At 39.3% G+C, this 21,574-nt stretch overlaps 1 protein-coding gene across 2 annotated transcripts in view; it reads right to left on the bottom strand.

Moving 5' to 3' along the window:
• The window catches only part of samd4a (sterile alpha motif domain containing 4A), a 74,557-nt gene that overhangs the window by 9,110 nt on the left and 43,873 nt on the right, over window positions 1-21,574 (bottom strand). The window contains exons 5-12 of one of the 2 annotated variants that reach the window (XM_023290419.3): window positions 20,566-20,675; window positions 19,035-19,121; window positions 16,459-16,705; window positions 16,286-16,371; window positions 14,057-14,175; window positions 13,249-13,450; window positions 8,688-8,814; window positions 4,401-4,484 (exon numbers count right to left, since the gene is read on the bottom strand). In XM_023290419.3, coding sequence (XP_023146187.1) covers window positions 4,401-4,484; window positions 8,688-8,814; window positions 13,249-13,450; window positions 14,057-14,175; window positions 16,286-16,371; window positions 16,459-16,705; window positions 19,035-19,121; window positions 20,566-20,675 — 1,062 coding nt within the window. The remainder of the gene's footprint in view (window positions 1-4,400; window positions 4,485-8,687; window positions 8,815-13,248; window positions 13,451-14,056; window positions 14,176-16,285; window positions 16,372-16,458; window positions 16,706-19,034; window positions 19,122-20,565; window positions 20,676-21,574) is intronic. The other variant, XM_035957320.2, reaches the window with a different exon arrangement.

Below are 21,574 nucleotides of genomic sequence, written 5' to 3'. Positions count from 1 at the left end.
CAGTGAGGGTCCAGAGCCCACACTGTCACGGTGGGAGAACAACACATCTGTCAAAATACTGATAGAGCCTTCCAGAGGAAAACAACCGTCTGACAGCTGTTGCCTCTGGTGTGGCCGAAGAGGAAAATGTTATCAAGCTATGTGCCGGCGGAGCTTTCAATTCCACAAAAATAAAACCTCCGTTGTGATAGTGAAGCTGCAGGTTTATGTCATTCAGAGCTGTTGATGGAAAACACGGCAAAGCAGAGAACATGTAAACAGACGGACTAAAACTGTGATTGGAAACACTTAAACTTGTTTAAAGTACAGAAATGTGCTTAGGTTTGTTGATGAATTTGATCAGGGACGGATTTTTTGTTTCACATCTACATTTTATCTCACAAAGAGACTCCTGCTAGAAATACAAACTGTTCATTTTGTGCAGTTTCATTGTGAAACTGAGGTCGTGAGTGATTCATTTACACCTAATTACAGTCCAATACACCTGCTGTGTTGCTCAAAAACAAACCCTCTGTTCTGTTTAGCATTTTTTGTGTGTGTATATTTCATTTGTTAGGATACACCAATTACATTTAGTTTTTTTTCTCATGCCAAATGCTGTTTCTCAAATTTAAAATCGATAAAAAAACATTGCATGTGAGAACAAGAAGCCAGGTGTTGCTGTCCCTAAATTAACTGATAGTGGAGACAGTGTATGTTGACAGTAAAGAAGCAACAGTCTTAAATGCAGATTGGGAACATTGTGACTGATAGAAAATCCATTAAAAAAGGTTGATACTGGCGCTTAGTGGGGATGGGACCGGTGCTTTTCCTTTTAGCTGTGCAGTGTTGTATTTTCTTTAATTTTGCAACTTGTCTAAATAGTAGTGAGCCTAAATTTGTAAACGAAAGTAATGTGGGCTGGAGTTTTGGAAAAACCAAATCAAATCTGATCAGATCTAGTCTTGATCTTGTCTGAGCTCCTACGTCTGTCAAGTCACTGTTATTTATAAAGAACATTTAAAACAAGAGCCAAAGCACCAAAATTCTTTCCAGTAAAAAAAGAAAATCATTAAAATTTCAAATTAACCTAACAAGTCTAAGAATTGGGGTTACAACCCTGTCGTGTCATTTATGATGTGAATCTGCCGAGTAATTTACATACTAATGATTTAATGCCCCTCAAAAGCGATATTAAATACGACTTCACCCAAGTATAGCACATATAGCACATGTTTTTGTCTAAAGGTTTTTCACTTTATCAACTTGTGAAGTTGTCTTGTAAGCCTGTTACTTTGCTGCCACTTGCTGAACTAAAACTGCAAAATAAAAGAAGGAAAGAAAAGAAAGCAACTGTTTGGTCAATGAATGGAGTACAACTCAAGCTTGGGTAGATGAAATCCTTTTTCAAGTGGGGAAACTGCATATTAAGTCTCAAATTCATCAATGAAAATTGTTGGTCATTGAAAGTGGGAGAACACTTGACAGTGTTATTAACTATGGAGAACAACTTGGCCCATTTCATATTATAACTTAGACTACATTAATCAGTACAATTTACAATCTGTAAAGTTTAGAAATACACACTACTACTACAAAAAATAAAGATAATCAGTCCAGAGGCCGTTTGTTCTGAGTTCACTTTCTGACATTTAGCTTTCCAAAAACAACCACCTCTTTTTCCTTGTGCCCATGAACTATTGTGTTTTGACTCATTTCCTGTAGCTGGCTATAGTTCGAGTTGTGTTTCTGGAGCTCAACACAGAGAGCTGGAGGTCTGTGTATGAGAGACTCTGATCAGGAGGGAGTTTCTTGAGGTGAATGTTCTCCTTCGTTCTGCTCTGAAGCTAAAAACACACAAACATAAAGCAGCACTTGTCCACCGCTCTGTGTCGAGCACTGAGGCCTTCTGTCTTCACTTCGGCCCAGTTTTGGGATGAGAGCAGTTTAACCGACTTTAACCTCGACTGAGATTCACTGAACGGGAATATTCTGCTCAACCTGAGTCACCGCCTGACTAAAGTAAGGCCACATCCACTAAAGCTGACAGCCTGAAAAGTTCATGGCATGAGTTTCTGTTGACAGTTTATTTAAATACAGTGGCAAAACAACAGAAAAGTCCTTTCTCTCCTCTAGTGGGCGGTGTTGTCTTAAATGCGAGTGAGGTGAAGTCAAAAATAGATCTAACAAGAAAAGCACTCAGGTAGCGCAGTACTCCGCCAAGGCTGCTCATTCCCCCATATGGCATTGTCAAAAATGCAGCATTTTTTTTATTATTTGTCGATGATCAGAAATCACGGGAACATAGAATGTGGCCATTTAATATAGATGTGCCCACAAGCAAATTGACGTTGCGCTGAACACAGGCATTTTCCTCTAAATGTGCATTATATTTGTGAAGGTTGCTGCTAAAATCAACAAGGGCTGAACTCAACCGTTGCCAGAATCAATGTCAGAATCCAAACTTGGCGAGTTTTGCACTAGACTGGACCAACAAAATCAAACCCATGTGAAAAGGTCTCATTGGGCTCCAACAAGTCTGGAGTTACCGATGGGCCAAATCTCCAGACTTTAAGCCGTTTACACAGCAGGATAATTGATCGAGGGCTGGAACGAGCGTGTCGGCCCAAACATCGGTGTTAAGATCAACTAGAGCGACCAAGCCCAAACATGACTCACCATCGATGTCTGATTTTTAGACTATTTGGAGTTTAAATTTCACTTTAACATAGAGGCAGAGGAAACCGAATCAAGAGCACAAGTGTTCTGCTTAAGTATTAGCCTCTTGTTATAGAAATGCAACAACAAAAACCATAGCACACAAGGTTTCTGGTGACTGTCTGCTTTCTGTACTTTCACCAACAAGTGAAATGATACAGGATAAACTGCTAAAACCCTAAAATTAAAAACACAGTGATACAACACTGCAGGCTACAGTCTGGCCACCCTGCAAAATTAACAGTGAAACCTGTTACAGGCGTATCGAAATGTAATGTCATTTCAACTATAATATCACCAATTAAAAAGGCGTGACTTGGAAAAAAATGATTAAGGCATATTGTTTTTTTTAAATCAGTTAAGAATGATGTGCTTCTACATGGCAGTCATGATTGCATAAATAAATGATAACAGTAAATCCACAAAGAATGGCCCAGCCTGGCCACCCCTATAAAAACTGTCCGGATCATTGTACAACAGTAAAACTGAACAAGGAAATGCTTTCTAGAGGCGGGTCCACACATCTCTAATAATATTTCACTACATTAACCCCATTCCATTTTCAAATACATGAAAGTGGAGGAATAAACATCAAACTCGTCTAAACATTCAGTATTACAGCAGCGACAGCCAGTGATAACTGCTAAGGTTATTAAGGTGCAAGAGTAACACAACACGATTTGTAGTACACAGGCTTCATACTGTAGATAATTTCCCTTAGCTAGCTCATTCTGTAAAACAAAGTGGTCTGGCTACACCTCACTATCAATCTGTTACACGTGGCAAAAATGTTCAGGTTTGTATTTTTTGAACCAATCATAGCCAAGGAAAGGATGCAGCTTCAGTGTTCCCTCAAAATAGTGCCCATAGATTTGTTTTGGTAGGACATTTGCATGCAGGGAGATGAGCAATGTGATTAAAATGGACAATTTACCATTGCAAAAAAGCTGCCGTACAGCACAATCCAAATTCTCTGCAATATTTGAAATTTTCAGTGCAGTAGGTTGCTCTAATTGTCTCTCGTAGTGAAGTGGATTGTCTCAGCGGTAACATGCAAGAAGTGGAAGGGAAGGAAAAAGTCGGCTGACAGGACCCACTAGTGTTAGGTTTATACCTGCATTCATGAGTCAGACTATACTGTAGATAACCACTGTTACTGTAAACAGAGTTTAAATAAATCTGATATAAATCAGCCCTCAAAACAGTCTGAGATGCCAGCAAGAACTGGAATCAACGGTATTCTGAAAGCTACAATTTTTCATCAATAGAGAGAAAGAGTCCAATACAACAACTTCTAAAAATTAAGGAAGACATCTTGAGACATGACAGGCCAAGACAACAATCTGGTAAAGAAATGGAAAATATGGTTTTGTTTTTATCTTTCTTGGCTTTAATTCCCAGCAGCAAAATGAAAAACTCAAATACACGAAACAGAATATAAAGTCGAAACAGCAGATTTATTTTCAGCTCTGGGATAATTACTCTGTGCAATGGCACTCGTATGATAATCACGTATAGGGGGTTATGAATAACCACACTACTCACTGATCCACATCAGACAAAGACAAGACTTTTAACGGCATAAAGAGAGAAACTCCAAGCGACAGGAGCGTCCTTGAACCACATTTCATCTGCAGAAAAACTACCATATGTATTGTAGTGTATTTGTATGCTTTAATAAGTAGAATCATTTAATGACGTACCTCCCAAAGCGTGCTCTGTCATACTCAAACACAGAGACTCAAGGCGATTGTTGATGTCTGGCTCCGTCACCGGCAGCTGAAGATCTGTGCAGGAAAGAAAAACACATTTGAAGCAACATCAGTATGGTGTTCAGCACAGACCTAAAAGCAACTATTTAAATACTTTATTAATCAATTCTGTCATTTTAAAATAAAATAAAAAGTCAAACATTCACTGGTTCCAAATTCCCACATGTAAAGATTTGTTTTTTATTTTTGATTCGGAATCTTTGTTGTTACAATCTTGACCTTCGACATATTGTGATGAGACTTTTTTCACTATTTTTTGACATTTTATTAAATAGATTAAATAATTATTTTATTTGAATAGCCAGAGACCCACAGTGACACTGCCTCTCCATTCCCAACTACAGACATTTACAAAATTCATTCCATTAATGTTAAGCTTTTGAAATGGGAGTATTGTCATCCTTTGCACATTTTAGGTTGTTCACATCCTATACTGTAATTTTACTGTAATTTACTGTAATTTTGCGCATTGCTGCACACTGCAAGTATTTCTATTACTTTTATAATACCTTGGTTTAACTACGCATACATCTTATTACTCCGCCAAGGAAGGGCGGAGTTATGTGACGATCGGAGTACGTTTATCTGTCTGTCCGTCTGTGAGCAACATTATGTAAAAAGGGATGAACAGATTTGGATGAAATTTTCAGGGAAGGTCAGAAATGACACAAGGACCAACTGATCAGATTTTGGCAGTGATACAGCTTATAGCGTGGATCCATGGCTTTGTTAAAGATTTCTGTATCACTGCGAGATAGTGGCACGGCATCATTGTAACCATGACAACAAGTTAATGCTACGTCAGCTGCCTGCTGACATCACATGATTGTGATCCTACTACAAATCCACCGCTGCAGACTTATAGGGACTTATCCATCAGAAATGATACAAGGAACAATTGATTAAATTGTGGGGGTGTTTCTGAGTCCCATCAGTTCCCACCGCCCGCTACATATTTAGGTCACACAATTCGGTATCTGTACATAAAGTACACATGCATAACACTCCTGTCTTCAGCGCAAAGTCATTTTGTTTGTGGATACATCTATATTATAAGGCCACATTCTATAAAGGCTGTGATTTCTGCCACAATTTTTTTCATGCCAGAAATCATATGACGACTGTGCAGCCTTGGCGGAGTACTGTGCTCTCTGGTTGCTTTTGTTGTTGATAGTGTAACACTTACCATTTCTTGATTTGCAACATTTGCTTTTTAGATTTCTTAACTTCCTTTAAAAATGTTCTAAAACACTAAGTCAGATTCCTCGTATGTGAAAAAGTACTAAGGATTAGTGTGTCAGTTGTTTTCTGTCTTCACATCATAAAGTCAGTCAAACAACGGCAAATCATTCGAAATCGTGTAAATAGTCACTTTGGAGTTTCAGGCATTAAAAGGAACATTAATAAGATTATGGAAGTGTGTTAACATTACAAAATTATTACTAGACCGCCATCACATAAACTGTCCTGTCTCCTTTTTTAAACCCTCAGGTGCTAACTGTCTATGGCTAGCTTGGCCTCTACTAAGAGCAGGGTGGAGACTGTTTTGTCGAAGCTGGAGGGGGGAGTCTGTGTGCTGAGGGGTGAAGGTGGGGTGAGTATTTGGGCCACAGTGCAGCCTAGCAACCTCTTCGAGCCATTTAGTCCTTCGCTGAGTCTTCAACACAGGCTGGGCAGTGAAAATCCCGTGTGGCCGCAGAGACCAGCTGAGTTAGGCCTGGTAGTCCACACCGAGCTATTTATAGGCTCCAAATCCCTCCGCCACCACCACCCCAACCACACAAACCTCCACCTCCTGCACACACACGGCAACACAAACACTTGTTGCTTCATCCTCTCATTTTCTCTGTTGTGTCTCACTTAATGAGGCTCTTTATCCAATCTGTTGGCAGCGAGGACGTTAGACGGTACATATATCCACAGAGACAGAGAGGGGTTAGAGGGGAGGAGGATGTCTGGCCTTTTGAATCAGTCACCCTGGCCGAGTCCCAGCTATAACCACCCTCCAGGGTGACTGTTATGTGTGCATGACTCTGCAGAGTTGTCAAACAGGGAGAGATGAGGGGGGGAGAGCGAGCAGAGATGGAGGGATGGGGGAGAAAGAGAGATGGGAAAGCTAAGAAAGAAAGTGAGTCGGGTAGAGAGGGAAGGAAAGTGAGCCAGGGAGCCCCGTCCTCGCTGCACAAAGAGCCTCATTGTGAGACTCCTCTGACTCTTTCCTCCCTCCCGGCCTCCATCTCTTCCTCTCTCACACAGTTGCTACTCTCCCTCCACCTAACCTCCCTCCTGCTTTTTTTAAAATCTGTTTTTCCTCTTCATTCTAAAAAGAGGACATTTCTGGCCAAGCGGAGGAAGTCCCAGCTTGTCCTATTACTGTCCACCGATTCCTCTGGGACAACATCCAGACAACAGAGGTTACTATAGGTCATTCTGCCTGGCACTGAGGGTTACTGTATGCCGAGCTGCAGGGTTCAGGTCAGGAATGTTCTAATCTTTTAACATTTAACAGTCTCTGCTTTTTTTCAATGATGTAGATGTAATCTGCTACTGTATAAAGGTCAACATTCAAAAGAACCAATGGCAGCTCTTTATTCCGACTTCAAACTGAATTTTCTTTTTCGGAAAATCCAAAAGCTACATGAGAAAAAATTTGACTTGGTGTACCCCTTTAACCAAAATAAGGATGACACTGAAACAAGATAACAAAACAAGATAAGACCACTAATGTAGCATTGCATTTATAGTAATTAAAGTACTACTTAATAAGGCTAAACAATTTGCAAAAAAGTCATATTAGGATTATTTTTGACAGATTGCTAGTGTGATATGAGTCCTAAATTTAGCCAGAATGTTAATTTCCACATTTTCTTATCACTTGGAAAAAAAAAACAACAAAAAAACAAAAAAAACACGATCATGTGATCAAACAAGCATGTTTTCTTAGGTCTGGAGAATCTGATTTGTAAGTTGTGGCACCACAATGCTTTATTTATAACGCTAAGTTGTGACTCATTTTACCATTAGGATATTGCGATTTCGATAATATTTTGATGGCCTGTCATCCCTGACACCAAGATGTTAATATTTACTGGCATCATTTATATTTTAGCTGGCTTTCCAAATGGGTTAGCTCAGTCCAAACATGTTGGCAGCTTCAAAAGTGAGAAAATATGAAGAAAAAAGGAAACTTGTGTTGTTTCACGAGACATCACTCTTTTAAAAATGTAAAGTGCTAAAGGAAAACAAACTGTCACTGCAAATTTTGGCAGTTCAACATTTAATTCTAGCTTTTTTTAAACTTGAATGATCGAATATAGATTCCTGCAGTCCTGATATCAAACTTTGCATTTGTGCCTTTTTTCGTTTATTAAGTTCAAATTTGCACTAAATATTATGCGTATGAAGTGGAATTACAGAAGCAGGGCTTGTGAGCGGAAATCAAGTTATTACAATTATATTTTAAGCTAAAAAGTAACAGCGGGATGATTTGCTGTCATGTACTGAATCTAGAGATCACATCTACAAAACTGGCAGACTGATGTAAGATCTATTTGAGTTTCTTGATTAGATATTATCAGTGGCTAGGAGACATAAAGCTGTGGGAGTTTAGTGAACAGTTTGTGGATTCTACTTTAATCAGCCCATCTCTGCTGGGTGGCTAATGCTGGCATCAATGCTATTAGCAAATATCAGGGTAATGGTTCGTCAATGCAAACACTGTAGACAAATGACTGAGCAGACTTTCAATTTCTGCCATCGATGTGCTCAAAATGACCATTATAACTGAATATTTCAACATAGGTGATACTGGTGATCCATTTTATTATACTTGAACAACTATCTTGCAAATGTAGGCCTGAAATATATACTAGATGTGTAATATTTGTTTGCTATTGCATTTGGCCAAACGAAAAAAAACCAAAAAACTAGGGTCAGCATAGATAATACCACAAATTTAACTCCAGTTTTTACATATTCTCCTCTCATCTTTGAAGATCCACCTCAGCTGATGGAGATGAAGCAGTAATACATTTAAAAATATGGTAAGCTTTGGTCAGCAGTGTTATACCCGAGAAATGTGTTTACAACAGTGGAAGGTTGACAAGTGTTTTATGCAATATCTGTATTTTCTTGGAACTATAATGAAATATTTGGAATTATATTACAACAATAATGGTTTCTCAATGGTTTGTGTGTGCATTTCCCAGCCTCTCTTACCAGCTTGTTGGAACATGACCATGGTATGTGGCGTGGTGTGAACCGGCAGCGAGCGGGTCCTCTGCACGGAGCTGTGGGTCCGACTGGGCATGCTGTTGCTTCCTCCAGGGTTGGCAAACCACGGACCCTGTGGAGAATATTTTGACAAAATTAACTTCTATAGAAGCGCCTCTAAGATTAGTGTCGTTGTTGTGATTAAAAAAAAAATCACTCATTGTCTAACAGCAGAAATCACAACATCCCAAACTGTTCATCGACCACTGCAGTCTGTGTGCCAGGATATGTAGAAAGTCAAGAGTATGCTTTAATAACACTTATTAAGGCAACATTTTTAGGGTAACAGAAGTTTCAGAAAATCATATTTTTGTTGCTGTGGTTACACATAATATATGTGGACCATTAGGAGAACAGACGTGCTGCCAAACATATTTTTTCCATGGCTACACCTGCAGCACGTTGTGGCGAAATAAGACAGTGAGCTTGCATTTTGAGATTGTTACTTCTTGGGTTTCTGAAACCAGAATAGCGTTGTGAAACCTCAACTTTTTCAACGTGTTTGTGTAATACAGGCGAGTCAACATTTATAGACGACAATAGACTCTGTAAAGGATAAAGTAACAAAGCAAACAGCTGGTATTGGCCAACATATGCTGACGGGGTGAAAGAAAATCCGAAGTGGAAGTCCTGATGGATACTAAGTTCACCAGTGGTTCAATTTGGAACACTTTAAGCCTTTTTCTTATCTCAACACTGAACATCTGAAAATTCAACAATTATTTTGGTTTTCAAAATTTCTCACTGTGTTAAATTGTGTCATTTTGGCGTTTTTTTGAAAGATAACATGAATTTCAAATACTCCAGCAGCTTCTGGAGTTCAGGGTGAATGTTCATCGTTCTTCGTGGTACAAAGAAAGTTGCCACACTCAAATTATCATTTTCATTTTTCAACAGCTCTGGTTATTGGAAGCTAACACCACTAGTTCACCATGTTTAATAACCTGTACATAACCTGGTTGATAGGCTTGTCCTGATCTGTATAATTTAATATAGAGTGCCAATCCAATTCCATTTTCCTAGATACACTGAATATATTAAAGTTATTTAAACCAAACAGTGTATCTGCAAATAAACTGTTCCTTAATGTTGAGCAGGTGGTCAGGAACCTTGTTGTAAAGTTCCAGTAAGACACTGTCTGAAGTGTAGAGCTAGAGGGTGTACTGTGGCTCCATAAGTTCCAAGAAATGGACAAAACTTGTATTCTCTACATACAAGTTAGAAAATGTAGATCAACTGTAGTACCTGGTTGTTCCACCAGGTGGAGTCTCATAGTTTTACACTGTATCGACCACAGGAGATTGTCACTCGGACTACAGGCCGTTTTGTGTTGTCAAACAGAGAACATTGTGGGAGTTGAACTAGCAATGGGCACCATGACAAAGACTTCTGTGGTGTTTAATGACCTCCGACCAGAGCACATACATCTAAGTCAAGCTGTGATCCAATTAGGACATTGCTTCTGTATCCTACTAGCAAACAGAACAGCGCCATTTTTGTGACCAAAAACATGTCCACAGGCTACAACAAATGCCTACTGTGATAAATGTGTGCTAACAATTCTATACTGATAATGCCGCAAATTAATAAGTAAAGACAACATTGAAAATTTACATCCCTAACATCGTGCCACAGATAGTTCCTTCCCTTTACGACAGCTGTGTGACAGTGGACATCACCCTGATCGTACCAGGACATCCTCATTGGCTGACATTAACAAGCGACATTTAAAAGCCCGTTTCTCCAATGTAACTGGATGCATAAAATCCAATTTCAAAGATCCTGTTCTTAGTTACAACTCTTTGCTGACATCACTGCTTTTTAATGATGACATACTGCTAAAACTTTCACTGATCAGAAACATACACGAAATGAGCAGAAAGGAGTCATAAGACCACAGCTTCTTCCACATTTTTATCCCCCACGCTCCTGTCTGGAAGTCTGGCCCACACCTAATGACAGTCTCAGACGCTCACCACATGAATTCCTCACTGTAACCTGCCCATTATACCCCCAACACCAGCACCACAAGCCCCTCCCCTCACCTCCATCCCTCACCCCTCTCCCCCCTCGCGGCCCTCCAGTGCCTCTGGCCAGGGAAAAACAGGAAATGCCTGTGCACTGTTCTCACTGCCTCTGACTGGCTCTCTCTCTCTCTCTCTCTCTCATATATGTACTCATATAAACTCTCTCTCTCTTATTGCCCCTCCTCCAACACCACAGCTACCTCTCCCAAACTATGACTCACATATTTCCCTCCCACCGGCCTTCTCTCTCGGAGCACATCCACACTTCAGTCCTGCACAAGAAGGTCCAGTGTGACGAGGAGGAACTGAGGTATTTCCTCCCATTGTAAGGGATGAGAGAGAGAGGGAGGGAAACAGAGGGAGGGCCAGAAAGGTTTCCAGTGAAGTGGGTCAGCCCAGACCAAAGTGTGCCAAGATGGGCCTGAAACAGCTCTGCAGCTCCTCCTGTTTCAATGTTCGGCACTGACGCAGAGCCTCTGGTATGTGGGGTGACCTGCCTACGAGTTCCATCCACCTCACTTGATTCGCCAGACGCCGCCGCCGCTCCTCTTCCTCACGCTGCATTTCTTTGTCGTGGAACAAAAAGCCTATTTCAGGCAGAATACGTGCTGAAGAAGGAATTCTGCTGCCCAGGTTATTGTAAACATCCTGGAATGTACTATTACACATTTCAAAATGTTCCTTTATACAGTCAGGAACACCACTACCATTCAGCCTCACAATCACTACAGACGTACCTGATAATATCCCGAATTTAACTCCAGGTTTAACAGGTTCTCTTCTCTTTACAGATCCACCTCAACTGATGGAGATCAAGTAGTAATACACTTAAAGAATGATTGAGTTTGTCGAAACCTTGTGGAAAACCTCCCCAAGATAATCACTGTGTGCCGGTAAACAAAATCATATCTCCGAAATTAGTTTAGGGATTAAATATTTCACTGATAAGTTGTGCTGGTTGGAGCTTGTCAAATGGGGAAATGTGCTGCTTTTCTGTGTTTCTTTCCTCTCAATTTTGGACTGATAATCTGCCGGATTTCAAGATGCCAACAAGTTTGAAAGGCACGTTTTCAAAAAGAATTAAAAAAAAAACAAAAAAAAACAATAAAATCAACACCCCCCACCAATTTTACACCATTTATCAGATCAAGAAAGTGTAAAAACAGACAGAATCATCAGGTTTTTAACAAACGTTTGTGAACAATCAGGAAAAATACCAATACTAAGAATTAAATCACTGTAATCTTCCTGACTTATTCAAAACTTCACCAAATGTAGACCGTTTCCACTAAACCAATCTTGTAAAAAGATTAAATTCTGCACTCCTCAGCAACTTAAATGTCATGACTGACTCAGCTGCAACCAATATTTATGCCACAATGTTTTTTTAGGTGTACTGCAGGCTGTGTTCACACAAAGCAAAAAGGAGACTAGTGTGGAAACAAATTGCAGAGACTGAGAGCAAGTAAAACGTACTGGATCGATAAAATAAATGCAGCATCGCTCAAAAAGCATAAAGAAGAGCAACATGTCAGGAAGTAGGTGAAAGATATATTTAGCATTTATCATCAGCAGAAACTGTAAAAACAGAAATGTTCACCAGATTTTCAAAACTCCTCAAACTAATCACGTGATGCGCTGTTCCGTCGGTAAACTTAACCAAATTTAAGCATAAAATTATGATATTCCATTCAAATCACGTTATTCTTCATGTCTCATTTAAAGACAAATATTCAGGTACTTTCAGTTGAACAGTAGGCTTTGATTGAGAGGAAAACAAAACATGTTTGCTCAATAGATTTTCTGCAGCATGGTTCAAAAACAGCATACAGAGGAGGAAACTGTGAGGAGGCTGTTAGAAAATACATTCAGCATGTGAAAAATCTAGAGTTTATGTGTAGAGTAGAGTGAAAAAACTTCTAAACTCCTGTAGAGGTTGTAAAAATGTACACAGGCTAGTCAGATGCGTCTATAGCATGTGGAACATCCACTTTTGTTCCGATATCGGTAACAGAGTGAATTTATTTTCAATTTTTGTAACAAATACAAGAGTTACACTTTTCCTTTTTCCTTTTTATGGTGTTATAATTTTGCAACGCTGCAGGAAAAGGGCTTTTTGAGTTTTCTCTACTTCTTGTCATAGTTATGCTCTTTAGACTGCAGTGAAAATGAGCAAAATACACTCAGAAACTGCTTAAAGTTAAGAGCGTTAGGCAGCGAAAAGACTGAGATGGGCTATTTTTTTTATTTTTTTATTTTAAGATAACTATGAAGATAATAAACACTGCTACTAAATAAAAAACCTCTCCAGAGACTGAAAAGCTGCTCATACTCAGGAGTAATGGTGAAGCTTCAGCTGACACCTTGATGTTTACCCTCTAATGTCTCTCTTGTTTACTCTCTGATGCAGCTCCCTGTTCTCCCGCTGGTTTACTCTCATCTCTGTTTGCTGGTTTAAACATTAAGCCGGTTTCACTCACATGTCTCCCCTGCTTGGGACCGGTGGGTGTGCTGCTGGAGCTGCGAGGTGTCGGTCCCAGCAGCCCCCCGCTGCCCAGCAGGCCCAGCCTGGCACCCGGCAAGCTCCTGGAGGGCATCTGGAACTGGTGGAGGCTCCTCCTGGTCGACACGCTGCCACCAACACAGCCGGTGGTGGGGAGGGAGTTGGACTGGCCAAAACGGCTGCAGCAGGACAAGAAAAAGTTAGAATCAGGCAAGCACTGGTTTAACTCCTGAACATTAGAGGTAGGATGTTAAAAAAAAAAGCAGCAGTTGTGCATTTAAATAAGCCAAAAAGGCCAAGAAGAAATCAATATTTAACCACTTTTTCTTCCAGTTTGAAGAAGCTGTTGTGCTGGGAGGAGAACCAGAACTGTTTTTAACTAAATTTAAACATTTCTGTGTCAGAGTTGACATGGACTTAATATGCTAATTAGAATGTTATCTTTACTCCCTAACAGTGGTGACAGTTTAATCACCTCGAAACCAAATCACTGCTAACAAATACACACAGTAAGAAGTCATTTTGAGTAAAAACTAATCTCCAACGTGCTTCTCTGCTTGTCTACAGTCACGCTTTTGTAATTTGTAAATGCAGAAAAGAAGGAAATAATATGAGGAATCGACATATTGTCTCACAGCTGTTTCTGACATTTCCCACCTGTTTAATTATTTACAGCAGAAATCTGTATCTGGACTTTTCTGCTCGTTCTCTAAAAGTTAAAGCAACTTTGAGTTTAACTGTCAGATTGTACAGCAGAGAATGAACATTACTGTATGTGTGTTTACCTCCTCTGTGGTCGGTACCCTGCTATGTCAAGGAGAGTTTTCCTCGGAATGGACCGGAACAGCCTCTGGACCTGCTGTTTCCATGACAACAGCCTCTTCTTCTGCGTCTCGGTGAAGGACTGACGAGCGGAGGGAGGGAGAGAACAGGGAGTACGATTCAGGGATGAAATGAAGCATGACAGATGAAGAGCATTGCTCAGTATCTTCAGGTGCATTGTGTCGCAACAAAAGACCACTTCAGACAAGATTCCCCTTCACATTAGAGAACATTTAAAGCATCGTACTGCACATTCATGTCATAACACACTGATACTGAACTGTAATTCAAGACTTTCAAAGACAGAGATACAGAATCAGACCAAAGCCTTCTATGATCCATGACATTCAATAATGAAATTATATAATTAAGATGATGAATTGTCAAACTTTTATGTATTATATGATAATGTGTCGTTTTATTGAATTGAAATAACACTGGTAATAGTCATTAGTAAAAAAACAACTACATAGATAATGTGTGGGGCATAATTTACTGAATATATCCTGAATTTAAGCTCTTTTACAATGTATCTGTTTATTTTATGAAAGTTCAGTATCTACAAATTGAACAACTTGTTTCTTCAACTCTTTTTTTTGGTACATTTTTACATTGTCTATAAATGTGTATTCAATTACAGTTAAGGTAGAAATGAAAAGAGGGATGAATTAATTGCTATTTAAATTTAAAACTTTAACCCTCTAAACACCAAAACCCACCAGTGGCTTTAAAAGGTATGTTATCTTTAAAAAACAAAAGGAAAAAGGCAAAATCACACAACTTACAAAGGCCAGAAATTGAGGAAAAAACTTTCTGAAAATTCCTGACCTAATTGCATGACGTCCTGTTCTGTTGTGAAAATTAATCAAATCTAAGTATAAAATCATGATATTTGATCAAAATCACTTCATTTTAAATGTCTCAATTAACATCTATTTAACATTTTAACATCCTATGAAAAAGGAATAAAAAAATTTTACTCCTCAGCACAATTAAGAATCCATGATCTGATAGAATTTAGGGCCATGAGGCTGTATTTACACAGAGCAGAGGGGAGACAAATAAAGGAACAAATCAGACAGATTAAGAGAAAAAATAAAACACATTCACTGCTAAAACAGTAAGTGCAAATGGCTCAAAAACGATATATAAGTTGCTTGAAAAAACATTGAGCATGGTTAGTAGAAGCTGTAAAACTGTACAATAAGCAGCAAAACATCTAAAGCATGTGTAGTCTCCATGTTTGCCCAGCACTGGAAACATTTGAGGCAACTTGGAGAATTTTTTTCAAATATTGTGACACTTTCTGGGCTCCCTTTTCATTTAGCCATGGTTGTCTGGTTTCCATAGAGGTGCAGGACTTAATATTCCAGCGAAAAATGAGCTTATAGTGAGTAAAAACAAAATTGCATCTGGTCATTAGGATTCAATCAGTTCATGAAAGTGAAAAGCTACATTAAATTTTGTGTCAAAATGTGCCATATTGGTTGTACAGACCTGCTGGTAAGGGATTAATTCTGTGGCTTCACTGTTGAATCACCCTTTCACTGCTAAATTACATTTTTTGATAAATATGATAAATATGTAGACTATTTATTAATGTCCTCATTTTTGAAAGAAAAAAGATAACATTAAATTAATCATAAATACAGTCTAGACTTTGTTAATGTGGTAAATGACTATTCTAGCTGGAAACAGCTGATTTTTAGTGGAATATCTCCATAGAGGTACAGAGGAACATTTCCAGCAACCATCACTCCTGTGTTCTAATGCTACATTGTGTTAGCTAATGGTGTTGAAAGACTAGTTGATGATTAGAAAACCCTTGTGCAGTTATGTTAGTACATGGATAAAAGTGTGAGTTTTCATGGAAATCATTAAAATGTCTGGGTGACCCTAAACTTTTAAACAGCAGTATATATAACAGTATGTGTGCGCCTGAGGTTTTAAGGTTGGAGTCGTCTGTCTTCATGGAATACTAAAATGTGATTCAGAGCTTCATTTTTTATTATTTTTAGAAGCAACATAAGTCAGTATACCTTAGTTCATAATCACTTAAATTTCAGTTGATTTAAAACTGTGCCTGTGTTAAAAAGAGCTATACAGTGGCAGACATGTTGCTTATTGGAAATATAAATGTCCAGTGACTGACACTAATATCACACGTAAACACCACAGATATGAGCGGGTACCTCGTGGATAAGGCACTTGTCGATGAGTTGTAGGTAGGAGCTGATGTTGTCCTCGTCTGACCTTGACACCAGCAGCTGGGTACAAACTGCGGATGGAGTAGAGATGACAAATTACAACAAAATCCTCCTTCTGTCCATTGAATTTAAACTGAGTGCAGATGTATGGAACTTACCTTTGCCCATGACACGAGTGAACTGACCGGGCAGATCCCCCTCGGCGATGACGCTCGTTCCAGACTCGGCCTCCCCTCCGCCTCCCCCTGTTAGGTGGGAGCCGGGCGCGGCGCTCTTGCCCTCGGGGCTCAGCAGGGGGCGCTGCAGGGAGGCCTCCTCGCCGCCGCCGAAAGCCTTGATAGGAGTCATGATCATCTGGTGGAGCTCCTGCAGCGGGGCGCGTAGGTTGCTGCCCCCTAACACATCCTGGGAGCAGTAAGTGAAAGCAGGGAAGTGAAGAGAGAGAGTTTGGAGGGTTTTTACTTGACAGAACCTGCGATGACATTTTGAAATCCACTAGAGTGACAGATGAATAATGGCATTTATCATGTCAAGAATAAGTACTGCAGCTTCAGGCTACATGTGTGAACAACTTTCCTCGAGAAGAAAAATGTTAATTTTGACCTACATGTCGAACATTCAAAGAAACGCGGAGGCATTTGCTGTTTACTTTGTGTTTTTTATCCTTTGGTTGATTATTCGCCTGTTTTTGTAGATTCATGACTTTTGTATTTGCTTATGATGAGTACTGAGATGGGATCTTTTCATCTCACATGCGCAATTTGCTTTGGCTGTGAAGTATCTGCTGCTTTGTGTTATCGTGCAAATAAAAAAGGGGTCATTATAGAGCCATTAAACATTAAGAATAATTTTTTCTTGACCATCTCTGGTTTGTCTTAAATTTTCATAGGATAAAATATGGATATTCACAGAGATATTTGTAAAATTATAACTACATATATCTTTTAACGTGTTTTTATAACATTTTTGATGGCTTTTTGAACATCAATATCTCAGGAAAGTCTAAAGATAAAAGCCTGACATTTTTTTCGTTATTTCTTATCATGCTATTGATTCAGAATCTGCAATATTGACTAAGTAGATCCAAAAATCTCTGATTATGGGTGACTTGAAATATGAAAAACTACAAGTCCCATCTTTGAGCATACATTTACAAACAAGAAAAGCACTCAGAGTGCAGTAGTCTGCTAAGGCTGCTCAGTCGTATGATTTCTGATGGCTGAAATCTTGAAAAAATTCATGGCAGAAATCACAGCAACATACATTGTGGCCATTTAATATAGATGTACCCACAAATAAAATGACGTTGCGCTGAGGGATTCGGAAACACCCCCACAATTTAATCAATTGTTCCTTGTATCATTTCTGATGGATAAGTCCCGATAAGTCTGCAACAGTCGATTTGTAGTAGGATCACAATCATGTGATCGTCAGCAGGCAGCTGACGTAGTGTTCACTTGTTGTCATGGTTACAGTGACACTGTGCTGCTATCTTGCAATGATACAGAAATCTTTAACAATCCATGGATCCAGACTATAAGCCACATCACTGCCAAAATCTAATCACTTGGTCCTTGTGTCATTTCTGACCTTCCCTGAAAATTTTATCCAAATCTGTTATTCTGAGTAATGGTGCTAACAGACAGACAGACAGACACCAATCGTCACATAACTCTGCCGAGGCTCCGCCCCCTTGGCGGAGTAAAAATCTATAATGCAGCAGTTAACTAGTGATATTTTCTGGGCTATATTTAGCTGCATGTCACAATAATACAAAACAAAACATAAACAATACTTTTTTAATATGAAATACCTGCTAACAAAAAAGAAAAAGCTAATTTTGTTCAATTATCACAACCGACTGAGCAGGTACGAAGTTGCACCACAAAAACTGTTATATTGCTATAAAGCCTAATTCAAGTTTCAAAACGGTTCTCCAGATATAACTAAGATTTATTTATTTTGAATATGAGCATATTTTCATTATTAGACACCGCTTTGCAGGCTGAAGAAACAACATTAATGAGTAGAGGTGGAAAAACCCAAAAAGGAAAAACAAAGGCGGGTCTCGGTGCCACATGATACAGCAGAGAATGAAGTAAAACCAAAAATACATACATCTAGTTTTCCTCCACTATTTGTGTGCACATGCATCATATCAGCCTCCCTCCCACCCTGCATAGAGAGACGCTATACATGAGTCTGTGTAAACCCAAAATACCAAGCAACAGGTGTCTTGTTTCCCAAGCCCCACAAATGCAGCGGTAACACATTTTAAAATGAAGCGTTGGTGAAAAGGTTAAGCCTGAATTTAGCTGGCCCAAGAAGTCCCTCCTGCGGTGTGTCCTTGAACGTCATTGTCTTGCGTCGAAGGCTGAATGGAAGGGTGAAGCGTGGGGGAGGCGGATGGGTTTAAATTCGGAGCCCAAAACTCTCCTTCCTGGATTAGGTGTTCCCTTAGCTGCCATCTCAGATACGTAACACCGACTGAGAATGGCCACCCTTCTCACTCTCTCACACACAGGACAGAAGAAGTAGAGTCCTGTGGTGTCTGCTAAGGTTACAGGCTCAAAAACAAAACAAAAGAGCCAAACAAACAAAACAAAGAACAAATAAGCTGCATGATCCTGTTTCTTGTGTGTGTGTGTGTGTGTGTGTGTGTGTGTGTGTGTGTGTGTGTGAGGATGAAGAGCATGAAGGAAGGAAGAAGGGGATGTGGTATTTAGCCACTGACCTTCTCCAGGCTGCGAAGGAGGTTCTGCCTCTCTTTCAGCTTCTGAATGCTGATAACAATCTTGTGTCTTGCTCCTTTCGTGACTTTCTGTTGGAGGAAAGAGTTTGGCGTCAAACATCCCGTCAATAAATAGGAAAATATCTGTTTACTAGAATGAAACCTATATTTGAAATGTGTATACAAATAGAGTTCTTCTTCAACGACAGTGAGGAAGACGCTTTTTGGGAAAATTTAACAGCAGATGCAGCAAGAAAAGCTTACAAACAATAACTCAACATCTCATTGTTGCTTAGAAGCAAAGAGAGAAATAAAACTAATTCTACTGAACAAACTTTGGTTCTTTCTCCATGTGAAGCCAACACTGACAATCCACATATTCACAGATCAAGCCAGTAGCAATGCATTAAATCCGTTGTTGCACATGTAGTTCAGCAGGTCTCGGTGTAGCTGTACATGACATTAGGGTCAGACAGTGAAGGAGTCAGCAGCACCTGGAGGAAGTATCCAGCTTCCCGGTGAGCTGTGGCTGTGTTAATTTTAGCTGCATCCTCTGATTCAGAATAGACTCCTCAACGTCTTTACACACAAGCGCAGCAACTGCTAAATTTGTCTAGCACAATTTATTACAACTAGTTACATCGCTACACTGATTTTCAAAGCTTATGTTGATTAAAACTGGTGACTACAATGTCAAAAATGTTCATTAAACTGAATGAAATGGAAGAATCGTGATTTTCTGTGTTCAAACAGTCCTTGAAGTTCTGTTTCATGGGAAAAATCTAAGCTTAAAATTGTGATGTTTCATTCAAATCACTTTACAAGCATCATTTCAAATTTGACAAAAATAAACCACTTTGCACCAGATTCTATGAAAAAAACTAATAATGCTGCTCTTCTCTATGCGACTGAGAAGCCATGACTGACTCTGCTGTGACCAGTAGTCATGTGACAAAAAATTAGGGGACTTTCCGGCCGTGTTTGAGAGGAAATTAAAACACGCCTAATCAATAAATTTAATGCAGCAAGGTTAAAAAAATGGTACACAGTGTGGCAAGTTGCAAGCAGGTTGCTGGAGGATACATTCAGCATGGTGAAATATCTTTCTAGAGTAGATCCGCAGAGTAAAATGTCCAGTTTGTAGAGGTTGTAAAAATGTAAAATATCTACAGCATCATTTGTTGCCAGTAGTTAACACTTGAGGTCACTAAAATATGGTTAGATTTATGACATTATAACTGTGTCACGCTGCACAAAAGATATTTTTAAGTTCTCTCTCCTTCATGGTTGTGCTGTTTTCATAGAGGTGCAGGACTTTATGTTGCAGTGAAAAATGAGCTCAAAGTGAGTAAAAATGTGACAAGAGCAAAGAAATGCCGCAAAAACTGCTTGGAGCTGAAAAAGCTAGTCCAGAGTACAAACAATGCCCTGATGTACCAGAACTGAACATCCAACTGTTGTCCTGTAACTGCTAAGCATTGCTTTGTATATAAACGTAAACTTCTGATCTTGTGTTGTGTGTGTCTGTGTGAACCTGTGCCTCTAGTTGCTCTTCAGTCAGTGACATCATCTCATCGTAGGTCATCGTGGAGAACAGAGTGGCGTATTTATGGAGGCGGAGACTCTTCAGCCAAGCAGGAACATCTGCAGGACCGACAACAGACTCATTATTACCGCTGCAGATGACATAGAACCTGCATGGTGTCTCTTTATCACCACAAATATACTGTATAACACATTAGAAAGAAAAATAAATACATAAAGAGAGAGAAGAACTGGAAAAGAGCAAATATGTGCATCCATTTGTTTAACATGCTCATTACTGTAAAACATTATAAAGTACAAATTTTTGTTGATAACGTCTCATTAACCTAAAATATAAGCATTTAAAAAAAGAAAGATCCACTAATTACATTCTTACTCATACTGTGTGTAGTTAGATGCTGCTCGCTGGAAATGCTTCAGTGCTTTCTACTGATCAGCTTTACTGCATTTTACATTTACACCGCTGAGAGTGTGAACTTGTTGCTGAGGCATCTTTGTACTAATGAGCAGTTTAGCGTGATACCTAGAGCTTCTTTGATTTCTATGCAAACAAGTGTAGAACTCAGGGGAGAATAAATAAACACTATAAATTTAGGGATGTCTGTTTACATACACATATTGTGTGTTTCACAAGGCCATTTGGCCAAATGAACATCTACTTCATAGCAGTTTTTGCACACATGCCTATTTATTTGCTTGCCACTGGTAAACACGTGTACATTGTTTATATTGTTTGTCATTGCTCTTATTTTTCTTTCTTTATTTGTTTGTTTGACCTATAGGGACATTGAATGTTTTCCCCTCATCTCTTCCTACCACAGTCACAAGTGTTTCATGACTACATGAGCAGAGAACAACTAAAAGTGTCTCACAGTTTATCCACCTGTCACAAAACAAAACAAGTCTTACATATGAAGCTATTGGTCATTATTCTGTTGTTTGCACGCAACTCTCATCCACTACCCTTTATTTCAAGCCAACTTTTTGCTGCTGAAAAT

Source organism: Amphiprion ocellaris, chromosome 1 (genome assembly GCF_022539595.1).
Source record: "Amphiprion ocellaris isolate individual 3 ecotype Okinawa chromosome 1, ASM2253959v1, whole genome shotgun sequence".
Classification (NCBI taxonomy): Eukaryota; Metazoa; Chordata; class Actinopteri; family Pomacentridae; genus Amphiprion; species Amphiprion ocellaris.
The sequence above is the reverse complement of the archived record's forward strand: the minus strand, read 5'-3'. Positions and strand labels throughout refer to the sequence as shown.